This window comes from Gymnogyps californianus, chromosome 25, assembly GCF_018139145.2.
Source record: "Gymnogyps californianus isolate 813 chromosome 25, ASM1813914v2, whole genome shotgun sequence".
In the NCBI taxonomy this organism is placed as follows: domain Eukaryota; kingdom Metazoa; phylum Chordata; class Aves; order Accipitriformes; family Cathartidae; genus Gymnogyps; species Gymnogyps californianus.
Genome location: NC_059495.1, coordinates 3,317,562 through 3,339,909, shown reverse-complemented (window position 1 = coordinate 3,339,909; position 22,348 = coordinate 3,317,562). Strand labels below are relative to the sequence as shown.

At 47.5% G+C, this 22,348-nt stretch overlaps 2 protein-coding genes across 2 annotated transcripts; both read right to left on the bottom strand.

Annotated features, from left to right (window-relative positions):
- Window positions 1–3,169: 3,169 nt before the first annotated feature.
- LOC127025817 (TLC domain-containing protein 5-like) lies at window positions 3,170–7,728 on the bottom strand. The gene is given in 3 exon segments (XM_050910941.1): window positions 3,170–6,846; window positions 6,848–7,107; window positions 7,530–7,728. Coding segments are annotated over 3 exon segments (738 nt in total). The 3' UTR covers window positions 3,170–6,567.
- Window positions 7,729–13,422: 5,694 nt separating this feature from the next.
- On the bottom strand, window positions 13,423–16,428 carry LOC127025831 (TLC domain-containing protein 5-like). The gene is made up of 2 exons (XM_050910962.1): window positions 16,233–16,428; window positions 13,423–15,569 (listed from the first exon to the last, which is right to left on the bottom strand). The coding sequence occupies exons 1-2, from the start codon at window positions 16,426–16,428 to the stop codon at window positions 15,031–15,033; spliced, it is 735 nt and encodes a 244-aa protein (XP_050766919.1). The 3' UTR covers window positions 13,423–15,030.
- Between the last annotated feature and the right edge of the window lie 5,920 nt (window positions 16,429–22,348).

Sequence of the window (22,348 nt, the reverse complement as noted above, 5' to 3'; positions counted from 1 at the left end):
CATGTCTATCTCCTTGCCCATCCACTGCATTTTCCAGCCAGGTGCTGGGCTGAGGCTAACCAGCTTCACTGTGACATGGATGCAACCTGCTTCAGAAACTGATACGACCGATCCAATGGCCGCTAACAGATGTCTGGGTGCAAGTCTAATCTGAAAAAAAACCCATGAATTTGTGCTGTGCTCCACATTGCTATGCAATTTCAAAGCCTTTTACCATCTCATACCTTAAAATAGGCACATGATTTGCTACCTACAGACAGGCAGCTTGTTCTGCATCCAGTTCGCTGGAAATGCTGGAAATGCATACAGCGCTGGTCTATGCTTTTAAGTCACTTGGACACAAATGCAATACTTTGCTGACTTTGTTGAGACACAGATAGCCTAATCTATCAGAGCTTCTACTGTGACAGCTTATTACAGTTCCTAAACCTGGATAATCCACATCGCAGTAAGCATTTTTATAGCATTAAGCTTTCTTTCCGTATCAGCATAATTAAAGCAGCAACCTTTGTAAGGACAGATGAAGCTGCTGTACGTTCTGTCATGAGTTTCCTTCTTGTTCTGTGCTAGAATCAATGTCCTCCGATTGGAGGGGGGATTTAAAAAAAAAAAAAAAAAGAGGTATTTGTTATTAGGGTAAAATCTAAAGATATGGAGAGTAACATCATTTCTCATCACATTTGAGGATTATCAGTTACACTGAACAGATCTTAACACAATTCAAACTACATAATACAAGCATTGCTGAAAACCTGTACTTTGTAACATTTCAGAAGCCACAGAAACTGACACTTTCTCCTTCCCACACAAAATTAACTACCGGTAAACTGTTCTTACTTTCCAAAAGCTTTTCCATGCACCTTGATCTGTTCAGTTCCTTCTTAAAGTCATTTTCTAAAGTTGCCTTACGTTGCCAACTTATCAGCTGCCAAACTCCCCCTGGAACTTGAGGGAAACAGGACAAAGCCAGCAAAAGCTAACGCCTTCTCTTACACGGATTTACTGGAGCACATATTGAAGCTGACTTGGAAAGAGAAAAGTGCTGGTATATTGGTATAACCAAAAAAGAGTTGCTCCTTGCCCAGAAATTGCCTGTGCAACACAAAGCTAATGCTGACTGATTCTCTCCCTGTCTCTGAAATTTGATTTCTTTAGAAATGGCAGCAGACATGTTATTTTACTTCCAGCCAAGCTATACAAAGTCTGCAAGTATGAGGAACATACCCACGACTTCCATGAAGCTTAAAACTTTCATCTTTTTTGTCCAAGAAACAGACCTGCTGACAGCACTAGTATTAGTCTAATAGCAGACTCCAAAGACTTAAAATGCTATGCTTTTACATCAGTGCTTGGACTACTGTTGCAAGGGAATAAAGCCTTGAATGTCATAAAATTGAAATTTCAAATACAAATAAGGAGATCAGCCAGAAAAAGAGGGCAGAGGACTGAAAGAGGAGGTTAATTTTATAAAGCTCTACTGCAGGGCCAGCAGTAGAAGCACAAGGCAGGCAGCACGGAAGGAATGACTTTAAAAGAAATAATAGGAAGATAAAAACTGAAATTAATTGGGGGTAGGGGGGCAGATTTCACTCTTTACAGTCAAAGCACATTTGTCCATTGACTTAAGGCTAGATTCTGGTGCGTTGTTCCTGAAGACATGAAACTTGGAAGACACTTGCAGCTCTAAAGCAAAGCTTCAGAATGCTGCTGTACTTTCTTCTCTGCTTCTGGACTACCTCAGAGGTTAAACAAACTCCCAGCATAAATTATTGCAGTCCCTGAGACCCCTTCATCATGCAGCCAGGCTGCTTGTAGAGTGTAAACAGGCCAGCATCTCTAGAGGGCTCAACACTACACAGCTGCTCCCCAGCACTGGAGGATATTGAGGTAGATTTAAGGGTTACATCCAAACAACTAAATTGGCTTAACTATTTATAGAAAACAGACTTTTGGCATGCTGGATCTCTGGCAAAATGCTGTGACCATAAGCAAGGCAGAGTAGCTATTCTTTACCAACACAACACTACAGGTCTTTCCTGAGTGTGGCTTGGCTACATGCAGTTTCAGAGGTGCTGGTACAGGCCATGCAGGGCAGGGCGTTTCTTCCGTTCTGCGTCTGTACAGTGCCTGGTTCACAGAAATTCTTGTTGGTGCCTAGGTCTCTTACTGCAATTGCTGAAAGCATCACTGAAATAAACGTTTTCCTCTCTTATTTTAGGAGCATCCTTTGAAGCAGAGCTTTTAAAAGGAGTGCACAACTTTCTAAATCACTTGACAAAGCTGTTCTGTGTGTTGGTGGCTTTCCCAGTGCTAAGCTATTGCATCAAGGGCAAAAGAAGCCCCTGTGCAAACAGACCTGAGCCCTGCACAACATCTTCCTGGCAGCTCACATCTCCCACAGTAGATTATGTGGTACGGTCAGTCCTGCCCAGGGAGCTTCGGGGCATGAACAGAACATGATATACACAGCTCCCAGCAGCTGCACAGCCCTGCAGTTTCTCTCTGGCTCTGAATGAAAGCAACCCCCAGTACGTAAGCAGTAACACCACAGCAGACACGTGGAGAGACAGACTAGCACCACTTGGACCCCAGATTAAATCTGCACTTTTGCACAGTGCTGACTTTGGCTCATCTCTATAGCTGCAAGTAGCCCCACACAAGGTAACATTAAATAATGCTAAAACATACTCTCTTCCTGTCAGACTTTCCAATGAAGCAATTCCTAGGCAACAACGTTTAGTTTATGAATGAGAAGAGCTCATGGTTCATGGTGTGGAAACACAGGAGAACCTTCTCCTTTAGCATATAGGGCATGGAAAACAAAGGAAACACTTTTGCTCCATGAGTTGCCTGAGGATAGGCATGTGAAAGGCCTGGGAAAAAACACTATGGAAGAAATGCACCCTGTTCAGCCAGTCAACAACCTGAAAGCACCTATTAGCGAACGCCGAACTACTAAGTACTCCTCAGGACAACCTTGCAAAGAAGAGCGGTTTCTCTGCCTGTTAACATGTCTAAGAAGCAATACTGGTGAAAGCTGTACAAGTTGTTGGTTCAGTCCCTAAAAAGCACCCACCGACCATCACTTTGTTCATTTACACTGGCAATGCCAACTCATCCAGCAATACACAATACAACTGAAGAACTGCATCCAAAGAGAGAAAACAAATTCCTCATATAATTAAATAATCTTTATTTTATAAAACATAATACAAAGCATCTACACCATTCACTGGTGGAACATTAGTTGCTATTACACAGTAATTCAAACACAAGTTATTATTTCACACTAGTTCCGCAGTTTCCTTTTACAATTTGCTCTAGCCACTATGGACTAGCCTGAGGACAGGTCCCACCATGTGCTCCACAGCTTGAAAGTTACACTTCTTCTGGGTCTGTGATTCTGTGCTGGAGCCCACTAGACAGACTACGAGCCCTTGCTCTGAGACATTGTTGCTAGCTCTACCTCACAAAGCCATTCCTAATTGCTCTTTTGTCTTCTGGTGCCCTTGTTTAACTTCAAAAGCCTCAACATTGATCACAGTGCTCTACTTCTTCCCACCAAGTTTCCCCCCAGTTCAAAGAAGGGGACCACTCAGCCATTAAGTGCATTATCTTTCAAAACATCTTCATATAAGGTGTTTCATAAATACCTGCAGTCACTAACCGACATCCTTATTCACTTGGGCAGGTATGGGCTGTACAGCCCCCACAGAAGGCCTGTAACCATGCATTAAGCTGCACACCAAACCTCAGCAGAGGTCGGAGTCCAAATCATCAGGACTGTTCAGGAAACTCTTCTTGGTGGGCAAGTCAACAGCTGCACTGAGAAACGAACAGGCTGTTTTCACCTACATTTCTTCAGGACTTGCTGCTGAAAGCCCTTATTTCCTGGTCAGGCTGGCTGCTGAAACTCTTTTGGCTACAGATTTACTGCAATCCCTACTAGGGAAAACGCACCAGACATAATTTCTTCAACTTGGGAGTCCACCTGAACAAGACGCAGCACAGCTGATCTTTACGCGCGTGTCTAGCTTACTCCTTTTGACTCCTACCCATAAGCACCACTGCAAAACACCTTGGACTCCTGCTTTTGTGAGGCAAGCCAGATGCTGGGAAATGCCATGCTCAGGTGACAAAGAGCTGATGACGGGTCATAGTGAGAAGTGCTTCACTCAAAGCAACAGCGTTTTGCCTTTATACAGCACAGCTTGACACAGACCACCAAGCATTCATCAAATGTGGCTTAGTGTTAACAAATGAAAACACCCCACGAGGTAGGTAATACTGTACCCACTTAATAAAGTGGGTAAGCTGAGGCAAAAAGGCTCCTTGACATGCCTGACAGCAGCAGCAGAGCTGGGAAAGAACCAGCAAGCCCCAAGTAGCCCTTCTTGTCTCCCTTCAAGGCTCAATAGTCATATCACTGTGCTGTGCTAAATGAGTCAAGTTTCCTTTTCAGGACCAGCTTACCCATCAGTTGGCTCTGCTAATCTGAAGTGCTTTCGGCTCTTCAGGTCTTTGGCTGCAACAGGCAAGGCTCACAGCAGAACTGGCACCTGAGCTGCACTGGAGGCCTGGTGCTGACACTCAAAATAAATGATCATAATAATGACAGCAATAACAAAGGAACAGCACTTAAGAACATACAGTGAAATAAACACCAGAAGCCGCCAACTGGGGGACAGTTTTTCCCTGCAAATGGGACCAGATAAGTAACACTTACTTTTTCTCCCAGTCAGTTTCACTTTTTTTGCTTAAAAAAGGCCAGATTCTGTGCTTCTCGCTTCTTTAATTATTAGGCTGTAAAATAAGTCTCTCTTACCCTATAAATGCTTACTTTTATAAAGTGACCCAGATCCAATCAGGGAGACAGAAGTGAATTCAAAGCCCAGGGGTCAAGGCATCAATTCAGATGAAGGAGAGCCAAGGTTAGGTCTCTGGCTTGAACAGGGCAGAGGACAGATGTGAAGCAGGGTAGCTCTTCCACCTCAGCCACTGTGTTTTGAAGATGCATGTTGGCCACTCTACAACCAGAAATCCCAATTTGGATCTGAGGAAACACTCTTGTCAAAACTGCTATCTATGGTCCTGGGGAAAAACATCAATGCTAGTTTCAAGTGTTTTTCAATCATATTTCCATAGAGCTCCCAGACATTCACCTACAGTACACCACTATCCCCAAACACTGTGGCAGACTCTGGGTTCAGATACACTGATCTGAATCTGGGATGACACTTTCAAGGGCAACAGAAAGACACAGCCTTCACTACAAATCAGGTTCTGGCCCCTGTTCACCTTAGATTGCCAAAACCAGCAAGTACAGATAGTTTGCAGATTACTGCAGTAAAACACTCTGCATTTACTGTTCTTATTTTTAAAAGTTACTTGCAGCTTGGGGAAGGTATTTGTCTGACAATCTCAAGGTATGCCGTTTGGTCTCAGGCTGGCTCCACACTATGCCTGCATTTGGGCCAATAAGCACAGCAGAGGGATTTTTGGCATTCTGCAGACAAATCAGGGCTTGGTCCATCAGCCAGAAAACCACTTACTGGCAAGTCCTGATGGGGCTTCTCATAATGGAGTGTTGGTCACTCAAGGAGCTAAAAGCAGTATTTGGAGGGGGTGGGCGGGGTTTCAACAGTCAGGGATGAAGAAGAGGGAAAAAGTCAGAAAAGCATTTCACATCGGGGGCTGTGTTTTGGGGTGCATTCACAGAGCACCTAGTCCTGCAAGGCGCCAGTGCTGATTAGAGCTCTGGACACTACTGAAAAATAAGTTATCAATATGTTATTAAATAAGTTATTAAAAGGAATTAGAAAGGGTAGGAAACAACGACCTACCTAAAATACTGTTCTTTGTAGAGTCACACTCTAGCTCAACCACCAAAATCATTTCTCCCAAAGGAAACACAGGGATAACGAACAAAGTGCAGATAACAACCATCATTTTGCATTTATATAGCACCTCTCAAGTAAAGATCTGAAAGTGCATAACACAGATGGATCAGCTCCATCACCCCCAACTCACAGATGGGGAAATTAGGCACAGAATTAGAGTTACGTGACTTGCCCAAGGTCACATAACGAGTTGGTGGAAGAGCCAGGAAACCCAACTCTGATGAAACACTAGAACATGCTTCTTCCTAACAGTATGAAGAGTCACTCTAGCTGTCTAGACTGTACAGGACACTGAACACGAAGATCTAGTGTTATTTTCTCCTCTGTTCCAAGATTCTACCACTGCTGAAGGAGTTAGCTACTAACCTTACTATTTACACCTGCACTGCTGGACTAGTTATGTTTAGTCTGTAAAATTAGCCCTTCTTTCACTCGTATCATTTAGCGTATGCTTACGTACACACTGAGCCAGCCTCTGCCAGGCCAAACACTGCAGGTCCAATGAATCCATGGCATAGCTCCATGGATTACAGTGGAGTTATGCCAGGGATAAATTTGTCTCCAGAACTGCTAACGTGTGTTGGCTCCTCTCCCGACAGTGGCATTTCAGGCACGATCCCCTTCTTGCCAGATTGTGAACTCGAGGAAGTCTTTACTCAGCATCCAGTCAGTGGTTTTTCAGATGTCCATTAGTTTTCAAGTATAACTCATCACTCCTCCGACTCCTCCAAGCATGGTACTTCTTCATGCTCTTCCTCCTAGCAAAGCGACAGATGCTGACCATGAAAACCCAGGAGACAGCGTACATGATGACACCACCCAGCTTAATGTACCACCTGGGTTTGGGAGAAGCGAGCTCACAGTACATCAGCCAGGCCCCCACTCCAATCCGCACCCCAGTGAAGAGGACCACGAAGAAGAAATCCACCACATCGCCTGTCAAACCTGTGGTAACATCCCATCTCCTTCAGGAACCAGCGGGCCTGCAGCAGCGGGTTAGTGATCTCACTACCAAAGATGACGGCATTGACCTCCGCAGCTGACTCCCCGAGTGCCAATGACGCTGTGATGCCCAAGATGCTCACCAGATGGTGGGCCAGCATCAGGGCACCCTCTGTCTGGAAGTACACACACCAACAAAGGTCGAAAAGGAAGTAGCCCAAGCTAAGGCACAGCACATGTACCTGAAGAGTTGTGTTTGGTGATCCTGAAACATAAAGACACCAGACAGAGCTTTAAAGCACGGAGGCAACAAGCAGGCAGGATTCGAGACAGGGAAGGGGTATTCACCTTCAGCACTGGCAGGCTGGTATTAGCTTGTACTGATCACAGCTCAGCTGGAGAAGTCAGACAAGTCACAATACTAGAGTTGTTAGTCTAACAGCTGCACACACGTAATGGCCACACAACGTGATCACACACTCTGCCAGATTGCAGCTGGGGAGGGCCATTACACTAGCAAAATACAGTACCAGTCTCTCCATTTCTCTAGTACTTTCCATCACAAAGCAGCTCAGATATCATTACAATCATCATTCCTCAAGTGGGCTGGATACTGAGGTGGTAGGAGAACCCTACTTTGTGCCATCACCCATTGGGGGACTTGGGACCACAACTTTTATTACTCACCTGGGTGACTCAAAGGCCAGGGACCATCAATAAAGCCAATGTAAGCAGACAGACAGGTAGCAAGGATGCCATGGGTCAGCGTGACCAGCCTGCAGCTCCATTCATAATTCCGGTGCTTGTAGCGATGGCAGAACCAAGTGTAGAGAGAGAGCCAGGCAAGCAGACTGCAGGCTACCCGCAGAGGCAGGGGGAACAGCATCCTATCACAGGAACAAAAAGACAAAATGCATCAGAAGCTCCAGCCTTCGGCAGTGTTAGCACAACCCAGTGCAGCATTTCACCCGTAACCATCCCAGCACTGACTGTAGTGTGCTGTTTCCTGATGGTGTTGCTTGCTCCTGACAATTTTTTTCTGCAGAGGAACTGTGGTTCCTCTGGGGAAAGGCCTACATCAAAGAAGGTATCCTTGAGAATTAGGGCAGATTCACCATGTGGCCACCAGCACACAGACTCCCACCAGTGTCACCTCTGCTGTGGGAAGACGCACTGAAAGCAATGACCTTGTAAGGCAGCGAGTTCCCAGCCTGGCTGAACAGAAAACATACCGCGACTTGGTAAAGCATCTCGGAGGACTTCCCCAACCAGTCTACGCTGCAGGATCTGCTGGGATATGTTAGTGCTCATCTGCACTGCCTGAGGGACAGGCTGAGGAGTGCCACATCCAGCAATAAGGCTTTGATCCAGACCTAGCCTGCCCCTTTGTTTTAGTTCCCTGCCCATATATCTGCATTTGACTGGTTTGCTTGTGTTGCCCCACCTGACCTACTTACCCTGTCATGCTGTTTGCTAGCTTAGTTCCTCCCCTCCCGAAACAAAAAAACAAGAAAGCCCAAAAAACACACAGTTTCTTGCTAGGTCCACTGCTAATCGATCTTCCCAGTGCAGTGACATCAACTGCACATAAGTCAAGAGGCATTGCCATCTCCTCCTGCCACTGAATTTTAACCTTCTAGCACTAACACATTTCCAGGACAATTTGGGAAAAAAAACGACTGTAAAATCCCCTTGTCCTCCCCAGGAAAACTTCCAGTGGAACAACATATAGTTCAAGTTTCTTCATGAGCATGTAAGGACAAAGCTCAGATTAGAACAAAGCACCCCCAGCAAACGGTGATCGGATAAAGCAGCCCACCACCATCGGAGCAGGCAAGCACTCACAGCCAGTCCCTTTCCCACCCCTGGCTGCACTCTACCAGTGCCCCCCACCCTGCCCCACACCTCCCCTGGGCAAGGCGCTGCACACTCCCTCCTCTGCAGTTTGAGAGGAGCGAGACAAGGTGAAAACCACTTAACTCCCCTCACTGCAGACTTCATTTCACCTTTTCTGGCACCAAGACCTCCAAATCTTTTTGACACAAAAGGATCAGAAGCTATGCCTATAAAGATTTTTTTAGCAGTATTTCTTTTACACACCTTCCCTCACTCACTGTGCAACAGAGAATCTCTCAAAGAAGCAAAAGACATACTGCCAGAACAAAATTACAGTGCATAAACATGTGGAGGACATTGCTCTTGTTGCTAAAAGCCCCTCAGATACCTAATACTCTAATATCTACATCTCGTTCGTATTTATAATACGTTTCCATGAAATATAAGATGTGTCTCATTACTCCTGAGCATTCAGGGAAGTGCATCTAAAGAAGTTGAGTCACGCTCTGGGATACACGAGTTTCCCATTGTGTAATAGCAAAAGCGCCACTGGTCCTGCCGGTACCTGCTGACCAGCGCGCGGGATTCACACCCAGGGCTGGGGAACACCAAAAGGACTACACGTGACGAGGAGTCAGAGTTGCAATGCCCAATCTTCCTGTTTGGCCTGTTGCAAATATTACCAGGAATGACTTAAGAGGCTGGGTAAACAAAACCATTATGGTATAATGGGCCTCAGGAACATGGGAAAATGAAATAAGGATGTGATTAACTGCTCTGCCCAGGTGTTTCCATTGACATCCCTGCTACTTGAGGTCTGTATGCATTTACAGAGTCAGGGCAGATAAGGCACGAAGAATTCTTATGTGATAAAAGGGACTGACCAGCTGGAAAAGGCTGGTAGAAGGAAGAGGAATGACTTTTTAAACATCTTGAGGTGTTTTCCACACCTACTCACAAAAAAGATGTTTCTCCATTCCCTGGAAAGAAAGATGGGGGCTACCTTCCAATTGCACATCAAAGCTCAACATTTGTCATTAGCATATACAGTATATATTGCACCTGTGAATTACACCTGTCCCCACACACCAGAAAGGGCAATATCCTTTAAAAAAAATCAGTAATTATAATTGTTTGTACCACCAGTAGCAATGGAGTCACGAATGAAAGCAGGCTCTACAATAATTACATATGCTTAAAAACCTAGTCCAGAACAGCCCTGCTCCCCCTGAAAGAGCTTAAAAACCAGACGGGCACCTCCAGCAAAGCACCGCTATCTCCTTTTTTTTTTTTTTTCCCCCCCTTTTTTTTTCGTACAAATGAGAAAATGGAGGATCCCAGACAGCCTAAACAACGTGCCCCAAACCACGGACACAGCCTGCCCAGCCGACCCGCGCCCGCCCGCAGCCAGCAGCCTTCCTCTTCGGGATGCAGCCGCCCTCTCCCTGCCGCCGCCCGCGCACCCGCCCCGGGGCCTCCCGCCCCGCGGGCCTGGCGACGAACGAGCCCCGCTCCCTCCGCGCCTCCCGGCCCCGCTGTTCTCCAGCGGCTTCCGCAGCTTTGCGGGAGCCGGCCAGCGGGGCCGGGCCCCCCCGCACGCCGCCGCCGCCCTAGGGGGAAGGTGCCCGCCCCGGGGCGCGGGCACGGCCGGGGAGCGCCCGGCGGCTGCAGCCCGCAAGCTGCAGGGGAAGGCTGCAGGGCAAGGGCCCTTCCCCTCGCCCCGCTCGCCCCGGCCCCCGCAGCCCGCCGCGGCCGGCCCGGCCCCGCGCACCCACCTGGAGGGACGCGGCTGCTGGGCCGGGCCCGGCGCCGCGCCTCCGCCGCCCGGGAAGAGGAAGCGGCGGCGGCCGAGGGGCACCTGCTGGCGGGGAGGAGGCACGGCAAGGGCCGCGGGAAGGGGAGGGGGCACCATCGCCGCCCCGGCCGCGGAGGGAAGGGGCCCCGGCGCTCCCGGCCGGCCCCGCACAGAGGAGGCGGGACGCACCGCCCGGCGCTGCCGCTCCCCGCAGCCCCTTTGCAGCCCCGCAGCGCGTCCCTCCTAAACCCAGCCAAGAGGCTGGTGACCTTCGGGGCTGGCCGCGACTGCTCCAGCTCGCAGGTTTGCAGGCCTCTCTGTCTGGCGGGGAGGACCTCGGTTCACTGCCCAACAGGTTGTTGCTCACAGAATAGGAGGCAGGTCATGTTCCCACTGGGCACACACACACAGAGACATCGCTTTAGCCTGTGGGTACAGGAAATGAGTCCCACGCACCCACGACCCGTTTCAATCATCTCACATGTCCCAGAGATAACAGGCATGACCACAAGGCTGCAGGCAGATGTGGGCTTGCTTTACTTGCACAGGCAGCACCTGATGTGAACCAACTCTTCTACAGTACTTGCAAAACTGCATCGGTATAGCACCAGCTTCAAGGTAACATACCCCACGGGGTTTATCATCCAGGCACAGCACAGAGCATGCAGCTTCAGCAGGCTGGGAAAGCACATGGCCCTGCCCTAAACGTACCCTCTCATCCAATGCTTATGCAGCAGTTACAAAGCCTAGCAATTTCTTCTCACTACAAGCATTCAGTGCTAAACCACATCTTTTCCTCTCTCCCACCTTCACCTACATCCACAGAGTAGCAAAATCCAGGGCTTACACAGGACACCTAAAGTAACTTACACAAGTGTCCCTCCAACCAACACACTTACTGCTTTTGTAAGTTGCTATCAAAACAATCTCTCACAGCCAGAAATAGGGTTGTTTTTTTTTTTCCTTCATCCTGTCAAGTTTTACCTTTTGAAATATAGATGGTGGGAGTGACTTGTCCTGCCTCTTACAGCACTTGTAATAAGCCTGTTTTCAACTGGATATCTCTCTATCTTACTTTTCCAGTTCAGGCCAGGCACAGGTTCCTATTGCTACAAAATGCTCATCCTTCAGCTATTTCAGCACAACATCCTCACTAGCATTAATAGTGCATTTGCTTCTCTGACAGATCTTAAGTCTCATCTTGCTTTCCTCCGCCTTTGCTGGACCAGGCACCAGGCCCCCTCCAGTAGCCTCAATAACAACCGAGATGGAGCTGTTCTAATACTTAGGATAAAGAACAGCATTGACAGACAGAAAGCTGTAGGGCTAATGTTGACTCATAGCACAGAAACAGAGCAGCCAGGAAGAACAACAGAGATGGTCACAGAAGAGCACTCCAAAAGTCCTAACAAAGCAAGGACCATTTAATGCCTGAGGTAGAATATAGAGAATGAGTTAGGGGTTTTTTTTGTTCTAGATCATACACTGTGCAAAATTTGCATCTAGTGAGATGCAAGGTGGCAAGTTAAATCATCTCCCAGTGGATTGCACCAGAAGTTAGGTGCAGTTTATACACTAATTTTCTTGTTTGCTTTGTGCAGAGTCAGCCATTTAAATAGGCAGACTGAGTTGCACTCGCTCAGCTTGCCTGCAGATGAATAGCATTCAGCAAAACAGCTCCGGACAGGAACCTCTGCTGACAGTTATTTGTGCACTGCTACCCATTTTAGTATAGCTACATCCTCCCTCAGCAGTACCTTCTTTCTTCTTGTCTTCTTTCTGTACCTATTCTAACGAGAGCTTACAACACTGAAGGGTCACAGAACATATTAGCTTGCCAACACCAGGAAACTTCTTGTCCAAAAATAAACTGGAAATATGCAAGAGCTGGAAATACACAAGAGTCCAACAGCCTTCCTCAGTGGTAGGCCAAGACTGATGCCCACTTTTGTGACTGTAAAAGCCCTCAAGGATATTTGACAGATAAAAATCAGGCACCTGTATTAAAAATTACATTCTTTGAAATGTTAGCAAATAAGAAATCCAGTGGGAGACTGAGGGTGGAGCCAGATGCTTTTCTAGCATCACGTTAGAGGGTTCAACACTATAACTATTCTTAGATGAGACATGGTACATGACCGCCTGAGGGCACTTACTTTGCTCCAAATCTCATAGGGTAACTACCATCAGTTCTGTTTTGTGTGCAAGCAAGCTGGATGCGCTGGGTTACTGTCCCTCAGCTGAAGGAAGAGAGTTTTCTTGTTGGAAGCCAAGCCCCAAGCCCAGGACCACCACCACTCCAGACAGCAGAGCCCTGGCCCAGCAGTAGCAGGTTCTCAGCTGGAAACAGCCAGTCCGCAGTGGCTTAGGACATCTCATAGCACCAAAGGTGTTCTCATACTTTCAATTGCTTCTCCAAAGATAGTGTAGACAAACTGCCTTGCAACCCAAGCCTTCCGAATTGGTCATTCCTAGGATGAAACGCAGCAACAGAGAGGCATTGGTGCTGCAGAGAAAAAAGGCAACGTGGGACATAGGCCATGACCAGAATTTAACAGTTACCCTGTGGCCTTGTGTCCATCAAGAGCAAACACTTCAGTTTAATGGCCCATTCTTAAGTTCCCTGCCAATGAGTCATGACTCAGTATCGCAAGGCAGCTTATGGGTGCATTAGTCACAATCTGAGCTTCAGCTGACCCTCATCTACTCACTCCTCATCTATCCTTCACACCTCAAGCCTGAGCTCCAGAGCACATGGCTTGGTCTGTGCTTGTTTCCCCACCGGCTCGCTCCTTCCTGAACTGCATGAAGGGCATGAGCCAGAGCTTTGTCAGTGACTGCTAGCCTTAGCATGCTTAGGCTACCCTCAAGCCTGTTTTTCTCAGCATCAAGTTCAGTTGCCTCCTTAAGACCCAGAACAAAAGAACATTACAGCAATTGTTTCTTTTTAAAAAGAGAACATAACTTTATTAGAAGTCTCATCACTCATAGGATTTTTCGGAAGAGCACAGTGACTCTGGCAAGAGTTCATACCTCACAAGGCCAGGCCCCCATGGCATGCTGGCAACCTATCAGCAGTGCAAGGCTCCTGTTTTTCTAAACATACTAGCCTGCTAACTTGCCTGGATTCACAGCTGCAATGCATTCAGAGGGCACATCAAAAGTTAGGTTATGTCATCTTTTAATCTCTCCAGACACCTTATTCCAACCCCCAGCCAAGGCAGATATCTGTCCTGAACAGTGCCAAAGTTAGTGAGATAATAGGCATGGAGGAGCTGGTAAGGCTGCATTCCCACAGCAGCTGTATTCCCACTGCTCCCCTCCTTCACCTCTGCAGCAGGGGTGACACGTCACTTGAGCAAGAGCCACACAGGCTGTTTCAGGGGCTCTTTAGCTCCATGAAGAAGCTCCTCTAAACAAGGTCTTCGAAAGCAGGAGGGAAAGGCAACCAGCCTTGCTAAGCCTGAGGGCAACACAAGGCCATTTGTTTCTCAGCTGCAAGCAAGGCTTTTATGGAGAGTAAATCTGAACTGCAGCCTTAAACAGAGGGAAATTCACATTAAAACCCCAGGGGAAATGTCAGAACACAATTCTGAGAGGTAAAGAAAACAGAGAACTGGTCCATACTCCAAAACCTGCTGGTATGGAGCAGATGTTACACTGAGATCTGCCTAAGCATCACTGTCGCCCTTGAAAATATAGTCACTTAATAGACTCATTAGCCATGCATTCAGCTTAAGTGGCTTGTAAATGAGACAACCCCCAAACAGAAAGAGCATCCAGAGAGGGCTCTTCTCTATCATCTCTCACCCACAAAATGCCTGATTTTTTTTTTTTTAAAGCAATCCAAGGCTAGGTGAACACCTGCTTATGGAGTTTATTCGCACAAGTTTAATTCTTGACTCCTGTTTGCAAGGGCCTGAGTCAATCCCAGTGAAGTCACACTGCTCTAAGATCAGCATCTGCCTGAATGCAAGTATTAAAAAAAAAAGAAATGTATCATTAAAAACAATGAGGTAAAACATTGCCTCACCTCAAGTACCATCACTTCACACACTCAAAGGACAACTCCACTATACCCCTGCAAGCACTTGAATCTTGTTCAGAGGCTTTCATCCAAGTACTCAGTCAAGCGTGTTGTCCAACTCCAGGATTAAGGGAGAGTGAGGCTCAGTAAATCTTTGCTAGGTCACACCCCTACCCAGTCCCACTGGCAGGAAGATGGGATTTTCCAGATTTGATTTTCTGGCTCTACACTGTAAAATAATTCTACCTCCAAAATGATTACAGAACATGCAGACTGTGCAAGATTACACCCTCCTTGAGACTGTACCATTGCTGGAGAAATCAGGGAATCAGAGTTCAGTACACATGCCGGGTTCCTCAGATTTCCGCTCTTCTGTCAGCTTTCCCATGTTCCTAGCGCTGATTCATCTCCTCCAGGGGTAGCAGACCAGTGCCAGAAAGTCCATTCCACATCACTTTTAGGAGTTCTTTTCACAGGAATAGGCTTCAGTAGCCAGGACCCTAGCCCAAGGGACTGTCATCCACAACCCATTAATGAGCTGTCAAGTGCCCATTAGTTTTCACAGGTGCATTCCTACTCCTCAGGCTTGTCCAGGAATGATATTTTTTCAACATTTTCCTCCTGACAAAGCAGGAGATTTCAACCATGAACCCCAAAGACACAACATACATGGCTAGGCCTCCAGCCTTGAGGAGCCAGCTGGGATCAGGGGATGTCACCATCGCATACATGATCAAAGCTCCTCCCCCGATTCGCAGCACCAGGAAGAGGAACACAAAGAAGAAATCCACCACCTCTCCCAGGAAACTGTGGTAACACCCCATTTTCCGCAGAAACCAGCGGGTCTGGAGCAGTGGGTTGGTGATCTCGCTAACAAATACAACAGCGTTGACTTCTGTAGCAGACTTCCCGAGCCCCAGCACCATGATCATGCCACAGATGCTCAGCGTGTGATGGAACAGCATTAGGTTCCCCTCTGTCTGGAAATATAGGCACCAGCCCAGATCAAAGATAAAGTAACCCAAGGTCAGGGACAGCACACGGATCTGAAGAGATGTGTTTGGTGAACCTGAAATGAAAGATGTACATAAGCCTGGGGTCTTAAGTAAGACATTCTTCTACATTATGGAGCAATACAGGTTTTGAGTATGCCTCTTTCCTCCTTAGTTTCCAGCCTTATCCTATGGGCCAAGTGCCAGGCTGGAAGCTTGAATGTCTCGTTCTGCTCTCCCTCCACTCCTCAGCCTGCCCAGCAGACCCAGCAGGCTATCCCATCCTGCCACACTTCTGTTCCTCTTTTTCTCTCCACTCTTTTAGAAAGCAGAGGTGGAAAGCCTGACCCCCATCAGCAGAACTATTTGAGATTTAGTGATAGAAAACAGCAAGCAAAACCCCACAGCCAAATGCCAGAAGTTACTACACCCTTAAAGATGTGAACAGCACTTAGTCTATTCTCAACACATTGCTACACCTAATGCTGCAATAAACTCAAGCTGCCAACCTGAAAACTTTCAATATGTACAAAGAACAAAAAGATTAACAGTAAGAAGTGGTAAGGGCTAGAGAAGAAGCAAGAAAGTTAAACAAAATCCTGCCCCAAACATGCCCCAAAACCACACACATAAAAGAACAGCCAGCAAAAGCAATTAGCCCCCCACTCCACCTGTAACAGAACCAGAGGTGTCCACACTGCATGACAAGGACATGTGTCAGGGTAAGACTCCCAACATACCTGCATGGGTCAGAGGCCAGGGGCCATCCAAGAGAGCAACATAACCAGAGAGGCAGGTGACAATCACCCCATGCAGCAGGGTGACCAAGCGACAGCTCCACTCATAGGAATGGTGCTTGTTCCAGTAGCAGAAGCAGGTGTAGAGAAACAGCCAGACAATAAGGCTGCAGGTCACCTCGAGAACGATGGAAACCATCCTGCTGAACACAGAGTGAGGACGTTATGAGCACAGCAGCCCTCTCAGCAAGGGGTGTTCATCCCGACCATCTGCCTCAGTATCCAGCCCAGCCCATTCCCGGAAACCCCGGGGGAAAAAAAAAACCCGAACAACCAAACCCAAAACACCGAAACACACAGAGCAAAACAAACCAAACAAACCCACCAAAACATGCCTTGTACCCTTCCTGTGAGCGCGGTGCTCTCCCGAGGCCCTCTTTAGCACCATTGCCCTGCAAGCCCCTCCCCACTACCAAAGCCCTAACGTGTTCGGGGAAAAACAAGATCCCAGCACCCCCGCCCCGAGCCAAAGCGTCTCAGTCCTCCCCGACCGCCGCTCGCCCTCGGCGGACGGAGCGGCGGGGGGCCGGGACCCCGGGGGGCCGGGACCCCCTTCCCCAGCAGCGCACGGGGCAGGGGGCAGAACAGGCGCCCCCGGCGCGGCCCAGAGCGGCGCTTGCCCCGGGGTTATCCAGCAGCCCGCCGCCCTCCCGGTGACCCCCTTCCCGCTCCTTACCCCGGCTCGTCGCTGCCACCGGCCCCTCTCTCCGGCTCTGCGCGCCCGCGACCTGCCGCCCGGCTGCGGGCTCCGGGACTGCCCGGGAAGGGAGGCGGTGCTGGCGCGCACCGAGAGGCTTTTATCTTCCCCTCCCCTCCCCGCCCCCGGCCGGGGCAGCTCCTGCCGGGGAGCGCCTTCTTCCCCCCCCAAACCCCTCAGCTCTCGGCGCCCCCCGAGGATGCTCCCCCTGCCCCGGGCCGCCGCTGGGCACCTCCTGCCCCTCCGCTCCCCATCCCCGTTTGCTCTGCGCCGCGAGGCGAAAAGGGATCCGAGCAGCACAGCTGCGTGCCCCGGGGCAGGGAGAGCGCCCTGCTGCCGGCGGACAGCGGAGGGAAGGGGAAACCGGGTAGGAGAAATAAGGACAGGCGTTTGGAGCGTGTCAGCCGGGCTGGTACCTCCGTCCAGCCTCAGCCCTCCCGGTTGTAAGAGTCCCATAGGCTCCCCAGACTTTAATTTGGCTGAATGTTCTTCTCTCTGATGAAGGAGAATAAAGGGGAGGATAAAGCTGCATCAGGCAAGAGGGGAGGTGCTTTTGTCCTGTTGTTGTTGTTGTGTTTTTAAAAAAGTGTCCTGGAGTCTTCTATCAAGTTTTGTACCAGTTTTGAAAGCAGCGGCCCGGTGAGCAGGCTTACAGTGATCACCTTTGTGTTGTCCTGTGCTGACTGCAAGGAGGGGAGGCTGAGACAGGAGTCCGTGAGTTCGGGACTGCCTGGGTCTGGAGCTGGGGAGTGGTGCGGGATGCTCAGGGAGAGGTGACACAGAACACGCAGAACAGGATGAGTGAGCAAGGAGCTGAGTTGGAGCCAAGCACCAGGGCCAGGCAGAGGCGGGAGTGAGTAACCAGGAAAGGGCTGTGCTTCCTCCAAGCCCTGACAGCAAACTCAGTGTCAGTACCATGTAATTTCTGTTTATTCAATTTGCTTTAAAAACTGTCTAAAGGAGATTGTGTCCCCCAAACAACCCAAACCTTCCCTACAGCCAGAGCGCTCTACGCTGGGAGTGAAACCAATCACTCAGAGCGTGAGAGGCCTCATCTATGGTCACTTAGATCTGTTGTGTGTGCTGCACTCCATAGGATGTTTCTCTGTGTTACAAAAGCTCAGGTAACAAATTAAAATATACTTCTAGTTGGATTGTAGATTATAAGTTGCTTTTATATTTGAGCTAAAACTTCCTGATTTTTCTCTCCTTTGCCAGCATTTTGGCCCCCACTCTGAAGCAAGCCCATCGGCTGTGCAAGCAGGACCCCCTGGCACAGAGAAAGGGGGTCCCACTGCAGCTCAGGCACTAGTCCCTGCTGGCATCTGTAAAGGTGAGCCTGAATTTAAGCTCAGCTACTGAAAGCATTGTGTTGGAGTGTTAGGATCTATGCTAATTCTACCAGGACTGTAAGTCCCAAGGCTGTGAGCATCAGGAATGATGAGGGCACTTGATGGGATCATTTGGACACTTAGAAATTCTCCAAGTCTCCCTTCAGGCCACAGGGAAAACTAGGAAGGGCAAGGAACAGAGCCCTGTTCTCCCAGCTTGCACTCACTCTCCTCACAGGTGGAAAGCAGAGGAGGAAAGAAAGGGGAATGAACAATAAAAGAAACTAAATACCAACAGCAAATTGTTAATTTTCCAGCCCTTCCCAGTCTTGCTTGAACTTGGGCACTGCTAAACATCATGGATGTGTCAGGTACCCCACCTCCTACCTGGTCTGCAAACTCTCTTAGAGCTCTGGAGTTGCTACAGCAGTTAAGTGGAAAAGTCACCCCTGATGTCAGTCATTAACAGGAGTGCATCTCCTACATGCACTCCAGCATCTGTCAACAGACAGGAAAGTCAGGAGTATTTGTCCATTTTGTATGCTGAGGATACCAGTTCAGTTGTGTCTGGCTGAGAAGAGCAGGAACTAGAGAGAGAGGTCTACCTGCAGACAGACCTCAACTTCCAAAGGCATTCCAAGTCCTTGATTTGATTTTGGAGCCCAGTGGGATCTGGCTCATTTCTCCAGAGTGCTTATGAATGACCAGACCACAGATAAAAATAAAAGATGAACGGGGTTGCACCCCTGATACTCACAAGCAGTAGAGATGGGACCCACAGAGGTGTTTTTAGAGAGGGACTCAGCTGACAGCTGGCTCTTCACTCACACATGGGGTTCACGTCACTGATGCTTGAGTCCTAACGGTGGAGGAGCGGAGGAGCTCTTCCCCTCAAGAGAAGAGGGACAGAGAGCGTGGAGACTGTTCAGGCACAAGGGCTGCTTTGGTAGCAGATCAGGTTGTTCATGAGATTACGTGAGTTCTTATAGCCACTGTGAGGCACATCTGCTTGTGAGCTATTGTTCCCTGCATTGTTTATCTATGGCTGTGGGAGGTGACTCTTAGTCTTGGAAAGCTGGAATTTCCTGATCTGTATATTTTTAATCCCTTAGATGCTCCTGTGAGGCTGGAAGTATTCCTAGAAGACAGGGGAATGAAGACCTTTCCCTTCCAACTGTAGCTTTTTGTGAAACAAACAAGCTGCTAGTGTTTGTTTTCCTATTCAGGACCAGTTTATCAATAAATCTGAGACTTGTTATTGTGTTTATAAACTTTTCAGTGAAGATCAACTCTCATGATGCGCTTGCATAACACCTGGCACAGCTTGGCTTTCATCTCAGCTGCAATACTAATGTGCAGATACCATTATTCAGCATTTAATACATTCGTAATTTCCCTCCCAGTTTTCAGAAATATTCCAAAATTTATGCAGTGCTGCTTTTGTGGGAGCAAATTACTTAGAGGAATTTCTGAAAATTAAATGGAATAGCCCTTGTCAGTTAAGAGCCAGATTTTGATCTTGATGTATCTCCTCTTTAAGAACATATACATGTACAGTAACTTGTAGTTAGCTGCCTTTCACAACTTTTTTTTGGTCTCTCTTGACAAAGAGGCTCACAAACCTCTGGGAGCCTTTACCAAGTGTTTAAGCAGATTGTCAACTGACTCTGAAATCAGTAGCGAAGTTACAGCTCAGCTGCCAGGTATAGGATTAATGTAGGAATTACTGGGTAAAAATTGCAGGCTAGGGTTATGAAGGCAATCAGAATGGTCACTTCTGAGCTTTTAAATAATCGCTTGTAATCTATTAAATAACTTGAGATTTTTCACAATCGAAACAAGCTAGAAACTAGAGCTTTGCCAAGGGTCAGTGTAATAGATGTCTTCTATGATGGCTGGCAGCAGAATCAGCTGTAATGTTCATCATTCATGGACTATGCTATTTAGCACAATTTGAAGACTGGGAGAAGGGAAGGATTATCACCACCATTGCCTAATGGAGATGAAGTCATTTGTCCAAGGTCATGCAGGAAGTAAAATAAGATAGGGTGTCCCAAGGTACAGATCGGTGGTTTAAATTCAATCTTCCTATCTGCTAATCTTTAAATGTTCATAATAGCCAAAATTTAAAAAAAAAAAAAAAAAAGGAAAAAAGAAAAAAGTAAAAGAGAAAGAGTGTCGTTGTCTTAGCAGCATGCCGTCCTGTGATGCACTTGTTTCCATTATGTAGAGTATTAATTTTAAGAAGGTCTATATCTTAGGAGGGAGAGGCTGGAGCAAGATCCCTTCGTGCCACTTGAACATCTTTTTCATATGGAACTGACTTTGAGTAAGGATTGTAAAATTATTGCTTAAAAAGCTGGAAGTTTCTTAAGGGGTCTTTATAATTACAGAGCGACAGCCAGCCACCCTTCTTTTTCATCCCCGGCCAGGGCTGTTGTCTGGTCAAAATCCAAATCCTGCTGACTTTATTCATAGGGTTGCAGCACGCTCAGTGAACAGTCACATGCAAATCACTTCTCAAGCTGGCATGAAAAAAGATTGTTTGTTTCATCCTCCATCCTCCTCTCATAGTGTTGGCCAGCCCTCGCAGGAGCTCGAGTGAGGTGTTTCAATGAAAGGCCTGAGAGGAAAGGCAGCTCCTTGAGGGAGGGGTTATGAATTTGCCAGTTACCACCTACACCTCTCCCTTAGGACTTGCCGCATCTCTTCTCCAAAGGCACAAGCCCATAGCAATGCACATGGCAGGGTTCAGCCGTGGCAGGTATGATTGAGTCGTCAATGCGCATTGGCTCATCTTAGTACGCCGTGGGGTTTATGCCATCCCAGCCAGACACAGGAGAGGAAAATTCTCCTCCCACACACTTTATCTGCACATGAGTACAGGTCAATGATTTGTTTTCTGAATGGATTTTTTTTTTTTAAACTATGACAGCATTGAAATGTTCATGTAAAAGTATACTTTCTTCTAATCTTTTAGACCAGATAAGAGAGAAACACAACTCTGGAAAGGTTTCTTTCCAACAAAACCAACAAAACATTGGCATGTTTTAGTTAAAAAGCAAAACAAATTTCTGCTGATTTGTTCATTCCTGTTTCTCCTGCCCTCCACCATTTTAGTACAGATCCCTTAGTCTCACCCCACCAGCCTCCCAGCCAGTTCAACTCATCTGCTTACATGAAATTAATGGAAATGAATCAGGCAAAATACTTAAATATAGTATCAACCCCAGTTCTCCATCCAGTAACAAAGATGTTGCATGCGAATAAAAACTGTTACCAGTCCCTGGTTGTGTATACGTGAGTGCATTCATTTCTAGAGATCTTCCACTATTAGCGTTCGGCAGCGATCGTGCAGGCTTTTCCAGCAGGACAGAGCCAGCGCTGGAGGGGAGCTGAGCAGGTATTGCTCTGTGTCTGCAGAGCTTCCCTTAGCTCATTTTGAGAGCCCACCATTACAAGCAATCCCATGGAGGCAAATGGCAGGGGTAAATTCACGCGGGGAAGGCACGTTGGCATGATCCGTCCCTGCAGCTGACCCAGCAAACAACTAGCTGAGTTTAAATGCAGTTGTCATAGCATAGTTGTTTTAAAATACTGTTGTAGTATCATTCTCTTGGCTGGAGGAGAATTTGGTTTTTCATCAAGAATCCTGTGATTAAGGCACACCATAGAAAAAGCTGTCATGTTTAATTCCTGTCACTCTAGCTGTAGAAGACAGTTCTCGCAGGGAAGTCCCTGTTAGAGACAGGAATGGGAACCTTAAGAAATCTGCCAAGAAAACCCACCCACGCAGCTATACCAAACCTGTCACAGCTTAGCTTTAGAATAATTATATTCAAATAATTCGTTTCACATCTCTAATATAGTTGGAAAGCAATGGAGGACAAGGCTTGAAATCAGCCCTCCAAGCATGTAAGAAAATATAATTAATGGCAGAAAGAAGGGTCATAGCAATCAGGAGAATTAGATTAATACTTCCCATCTACATTTCTTGCTTTCCCAACATAAAATGTTTTTTAAATCACAAC